The sequence below is a fragment of the Elephas maximus genome, chromosome 2 (assembly GCF_024166365.1).
Source record: "Elephas maximus indicus isolate mEleMax1 chromosome 2, mEleMax1 primary haplotype, whole genome shotgun sequence".
In the NCBI taxonomy this organism is placed as follows: Eukaryota; Metazoa; Chordata; class Mammalia; order Proboscidea; family Elephantidae; genus Elephas; species Elephas maximus.
In genome coordinates this window covers 206,913,619-206,920,003 of record NC_064820.1, presented here as the reverse complement: position 1 = coordinate 206,920,003, position 6,385 = coordinate 206,913,619, and the positions used below count along the sequence as shown (strand labels likewise).

Here is a 6,385-nt window from a genome sequence, read left to right as displayed (position 1 = left end):
ATTTTTCCATTCAGTTGGATCACCTTTCTTTGGAATAGGCATAAATACGGATCTCTTCCATTAGATTGGCCAGGTACCTGTCTTTCAGATTTCTTGGCACAGATGACTAAGCACTTTTAACACTACATTTGCTTATTGAAATATCTCAGTTAATATTCCATCAGTTCTTGCAGCCTTGTGTTTCACCAATGACTTCAGTGCTGCTTGAAATTCTTCCTTCAATAGCATCAGTTCCTGATCATACACTATTTCCTGAAATGGTTGAATGTCAACCAGTTCTTTTTGGTATAATGACTCAGTGTATTCCTTTCATCTTCTTTTGATGCTTCCTGAGTCGTTCAATATTTTCCCTGTAGAATCGTTCAATATTGCAACTTGAGGCTTGAATTTTTTCTTCAGTTTTTTCAGTTTGAGAAATGCCTAGTGCATTCTTTCTTATTGGTTTTCTAACTCTGTATCTTTGCACGTGTCTTTACGGTCCTTTACTTTGTTTTCTCTAGCTACCCTTTGAAATCTTGTGTTCCACTCTTTTACTTCATCATTTCTTCTGCTCGCTTTAGCTACTCAACCTTCAAGAGAAAGTTTCAGAGTCTCTTCTGACATTCATTTTGATCTTTTCTTTTTTCCTGTCCTTTTAATGACCTCTTGATTTCTTTATATACGAGGTCCTTGATCTCATTCCCCTACTTCTCTGGTCTTTGGTCATTAGTGTTCAACATGTCAGATCTATTCTTGAGATGGTTTCTAAATTCAGATGAATATACTCAAGGTCATACTTTGGCTCTCGTAGCCTTGTTCTAATTTCCTTCAGCTTCAACTTGAACTAGCATATGAGCAATTAGCTGTTCCACAACCAGCCCCTGGCCTTGTTCTAACTGATGATATTGAGTTTTTCCGTCATCTCTTTCCACACATATAATCAATTTAATTCCTCTGTATTCCATCTGACTAGACCCACACTTATAGTCGTCATTTATGTTGTCGAAAAAAGTTATTTGAAATGAAGAAGCCATTGGTCTTGCAAAAGTCTATCATGTGATCTCCAGCATCATTTCTATCACCAAGGCCATGTTTTCCAACTACTGATCCTTCTTCTTTGTTTCTAACTTTTGTGTTCCAATGACCCGTAATTATCAATTCATCCTGATTGCCTGTTGCATCAATTTCAGACTGCAGAAGTTGGTAAATATCTTCAATTTCTTCATCTTTGGCCATAGTGTTTGGTGGGTAAATTTGAATAGGTTGTATTAACTGGTCTTCCTTGTAGATGTATGGATATTATCCTATCACTGACAGCTTTGTACTTCAGGATAGATCCTGAAATATTCTTTTTGACAATGAATGCAACATCATTCTTCTTCAAGTTGTCATTCCCAGCATAGTAGACAATATGGTTGGCCTATTCAAAATGGTGAATACCAGTTCTTTTCAGCTCACTAATGCCTAGGATATTGATATTTATGCTTCGTATTTTGTTTTTTGATGATTTCCAGTTTTCCCAGATTCATAATTTGTACATTCTGCATTCCTACTATTAATGGATGTTTCTTCTCATTTTGAGTCATACCATATCAGCAAATGAAGGTCCCAAAAGCTTGACTCCATTCACGTCATTAAGGTCTACTCTATTTTGAGGAGTTAGCTCTTCCCCAGTTGTCTTTTGAGTACCTTCCGACCTGAGGTGCTCATCTTCAGGCACTATATCAGACAATATTCTGCCACTCTTCATAAGATTTTCACTGGATAATTCTTTTAAGAATTAGATCTCCAGATCCTTCTTAGTGTGTGTTAGTCTGAAACTCAGCCGAAACCTATCCATATACCTGCTAGTATTTGAATACTGGTGGCATAGCTTTCAGCAACACAGCAACAAGCAAGCCCCCACAGTACCACAAACTGACAGAGCTTAAGAACCATATAATTATTAGGAATTAAAGACTATATAGAGTATAAATCATATAAAGAGAATACAGAGTGTTTGTGTGTGTGTTTCTAAATCATACACCATTATGAAATTCCACAATGGTCAATCATCAGCAGTAATCATAGATTAATCAAGAAATAGGTAAGCAGATATTTTGAGAGCTAAATGGCAACCTATTATGACAATATAGCCTTCAAATTTTGGTTTGGAATGGGGGTGGATTTATACAGCTTTATTGTACAAGTAAATGACAGAAAGTGTAGTTCACAACTAAATCTAATGCTGACTCTACCACTTCGTAGAAATTTAACATGAGTTAGTGAGTTTAATTCTCTGAGCCTATATCTGAATGACCCAATTCAGTCAAATAAAGTTTTCTTTGTGAAGTTCCATGATCAATGAGATAGTGACTTTTTCAATTGCTTATTCTAATACTTTATAAATAGCAGTACATAATTCTAACTAGAGTTCTTTTTATCACTTGTAGAAGAGTCCTTCTTCAATGAACATAAAATTAAAATTAGCAACATTACCTTCTTTTTATCTTCTAACTTTCACAAACCTCTGGCTTGGTCAGCTGAAAGTAATCTTACAAATCGTCATATGAACTAAGGCTTTTTTCTGGGTAACATCCTTGAATATATTTAAAACAAAAGTACGTATTCGCCTCTCATGCCTGCAGTTACTATTTTAAATAACTTAGTGGAGACTCACCAAAAACCTTGATCCAGGCATTCTTGACGTGGTTATTGATTCTTATACTTTTTTTTTTTAATTCACTTGGAAATATCCAGTGAGACTTGGGCAACATAGAGCAAGTCACTAATGACACAGAATGGACCCAGAGAAGGAGTTCTGATAATTTTTCTGGATGCTTTCCAGGTGTATTAAAGGTCAATTCAGTGGCAAAGGAGCACATGCATTTAGCTAGATCCTTTCAATATTATTGTTTCACTAATGTTTTATGGCGTCATCTATTTTATATATTGTTTTTCAGTAATTTCAAAATAATGATATGTCTGCATATATCAATTTGCTTGACAGTTTTGATTATAATGGCCAACAAATTTAATAAATTAAAATAGAATGTGATAAATTTAATAAACTATGTAAGCTGAATTTCTTCAAATATCACAAAGTTTGGAAGTTTTCTTTTTATTTATTTTAAGTATTATGTACCTTCAAATTGTATCCACTCTGTTGGAAAGGTCTGTTAAATTATTAAACAATCTTTTATTATTGAAATAGACTATAAAAAGATAACATTACTCACTTTGGGGGAATAATTTTTTTAAAATATGAAACATCGTAATTTTTATTTCATAATATTTTAAATGTTCTTAGATTACTTATGATCTCTAGTAACTGAATTAACACTAGGTTTCAACTGAGGAATAATATTGGTTCTATATAAACTATTTTGTATATTTTAAAAAGTTTTGAAAATATTTTAACTTTTGGGATTTCTAACAAAAACAAGTCATTGAGTATGTGTCGAGAGCTTATTGCAGGAGTGGCCCTGATAGTCTATAATTTTTTTAAATCTTCTTATAAAGTAGGCTCTCATTCTTCTAGAGCTCAGTTGGGAACTGTCCAGCCCTCATTATTGACCTTGAGGTAGACCTGTTAATAAATCACTTCCTTTTTTTAGGATTTACTCAGATAAATCTCAATGAAGACAAACTTGCCATCTATTTTCCATTGGAAAAAAAAAAGCATAGTGGTATAAAAAATAAAAAAAAATTAAAAACCCATTGCTATCGAGTCAGTTCTGACTCAGCTACCTTATAGGACAGAGTAGAACTGCCCCATAGGATTTCCAAGGAGAACAAGGTAGATTTGAACTGCCAATGTTTTGGTTAGCAGCTGTAGGTCTTAACCACTATGCCACCACGATTTCCATAGTGGTATAAGGGCTTCTAAACATGTGCAAACCTCTACCTATTCCCTGTATCTGCCAGTTCTAAATATTAGGAATATAAGAATAGTTTCATAGCCACTAAAAGTAAAAATTAATAGAAATAAACCTAAGATTCATTTGCTTTCAACTTGCTTCCATTCTAAAATATTTATAGTTCTGTTGCCCTAAGTTATTTGTGTTGAAAAATAAACTAATTATAGTAGAACTGTATGCTGAATAGTAAATTCAAGTTAGGCAGTTTCCATTTCCATTTTCTACATTTTAATAAAATCTTACCTTTCAGAAGTTATTGGAAAATGTGTTTATTTACATTGATGGAAAAATCATCACCACAAAAAATGTAAAAACAGTGGGCTGAGGATATACTTTTTTTTTTTTTGGTAAAATGTCACTTTTTTAATCCTTTAAATTCAGTCCTTGTCTTCAGGTCTTGAATAATATTTCCATAATGACTGTGCAGTCCTGAAAAGATTTGCACCTGCAGCTTGGACACTGATGCAAAAGCTTTTGTTTACACTTTCAAAAAAAAAAAAAAAAGGTTTTGTCTACACTTTCACAAAGAATATTCTCTGAATAACTCTTCTCAGGGCCCCCATCACCTCCTTGTTCCTAAGACTGTAGATGACTGGATTGATCATAGGGGTGATGGTCGTGTAGAAAACAGCAAGAATCTTGTCTTCTGTTGGAGATCGGAGTGATCTTGGGCGTAGATAGTTGTAAGCAAAAGGTGCACAGTACAAAGTCACCACGGTGAGGTGGGTACTGCAAGTTGAATAGGCCTTCTTCCTTCCTTCTGTTGAGGGCATGCGGTAGACAGCAAGGAGAATTTGGACATAGGAATAAGTAATGCCAATGAAAGGAAACATGAGAAACAAGGTAGTGCTCACAAACACCGTGTACTCATAGTCCCAGGTGTCCATGCAAGCCAGAGCCAACATGGCTGGGACATCACAGAAAAAATGATTGATCGCTCTGGATTGGCAATAGGGTATGTGGAGTGCATATGCAGTATGGGCACAGGAGTTAATAGACCCCATTATCCAAGATCCTGTAGTCATAAGCACACAAGCACTTTTGGTCATACGTATAGGATAGTGAAGAGGAAAACAAATGGCCAAGTAACGGTCATAGGCCATAGATGCCAAGAGAAGTGGTTCTGCACCTGCCAAAGTCAAAAAAAAGAAACTCTGGACTCCACATCCAATGAAGGAGATAGACTTTTTTCCAAACAGAAAGTTGGAAGCCATCTTGGGGACAATGCTGGAGATGTAATTCAGGTCCATGAGTGAGAGCTGACTAAGTAGGAAATACATGGGCGTGTGGAGATGAGTGTCCAGGAAAATGAGGAGGATCATGGACAGGTTGCCAATCAGAGCCATTAAGAAAATGAGAATGATGAGAATGAAGAGGAACAGGCCCATCCTTGATGGCGGGAACAACCCTAATAAGGTGAAATCAGTTGATGTTTGGTTGTAATTTTCCATCAGGCATTCATGTGTTTTTTCTAAAAACAGAGAAAATAGTAAATAAGCTAGGTAAGTAAGTCAAGTCAAGCTTTATTTATTTCTTTATGCTTAGTTTATTTAGACTGTGAATTATGCATGAAATTTACTTCTCTTAAATAAAGGACTAAACTTCGCTACTTTGAAAGAGAAATCTTATTTTCTGACCTCTAGATCAAATTTGATGAGGCAAACATTTATGACCAAAATATGTCATAAGAAATCTATGAATTCATAGAAAAAATGTATAATGATTTAGTAGGATATGGATGTTTCATTGCCCTACATAAAATTAGGGACCATCAAGGTTGGATCTTATACTCAAATCATATACATTGAAAATCTATTATAGACTCACAAACCACTTTTTATGATCTTCAGGAGATGTTTTTCTTCTAAATTTATATTCTAAGATTTACAGCAGCAGTTCATCAGCTCTTGTTGAGGAGCTATATTTCTTTCTTCACTGTTCCATGTGCGGTAATGCCAAATCAAACTTCCTTGAAGTCAGGTATCATTTTTTGGGTCTCCTGTTCAGAAAGAAATCCATAATGAATTATCATTGCAAATACTATTTACACAAAGTCAGTTTAAGTCATATGTTTTTTTTTTTTTATTATTCTTTTCAATTTTCTCTGCTATGTGTTCCCTTCTACCCACTCACCCAATTTCCAAATTTCTAGTTAAAGCAGACCTTTTACTGAAGTGTCTATATGCTGGTGACCATCGTAGCTGCTGTGACTCTGCTCAAAAAAAAAAAAAAGCTCTCCCCAAAGAGGAAGCGCTTTCTGTCATTCTGCTTCCCTGATGCTTAGCTGACATAATACATTGCATAGTGGCGCCTTCTCATTCATTCTTCTTTTTCTGAATTTTTTTGTAATTAAAATCCAAGTACACGATTATTAAGTCATAGAAATGTTATAAATTTAAAAAGAAAAAATATAAACAATATTGAGAAATTAAGAATGAGAGCAGGAGATGAGACAATGAAAGGTGAAAGAGTTCAGGGCCTTTGTAAGAAGGACTGGTCTCTCACTT

At 34.8% G+C, this 6,385-nt stretch overlaps 1 protein-coding gene across 1 annotated transcript; it reads right to left on the bottom strand.

Annotated features, from left to right (window-relative positions):
• Nucleotides 1-4,390: 4,390 nt before the first annotated feature.
• On the bottom strand, nucleotides 4,391-5,329 carry LOC126070453 (olfactory receptor 2L3-like). The gene has a single exon (XM_049874654.1). It carries the CDS (start codon nucleotides 5,327-5,329, stop codon nucleotides 4,391-4,393), a length of 939 nt encoding a protein of 312 aa, XP_049730611.1.
• Between the last annotated feature and the right edge of the window lie 1,056 nt (nucleotides 5,330-6,385).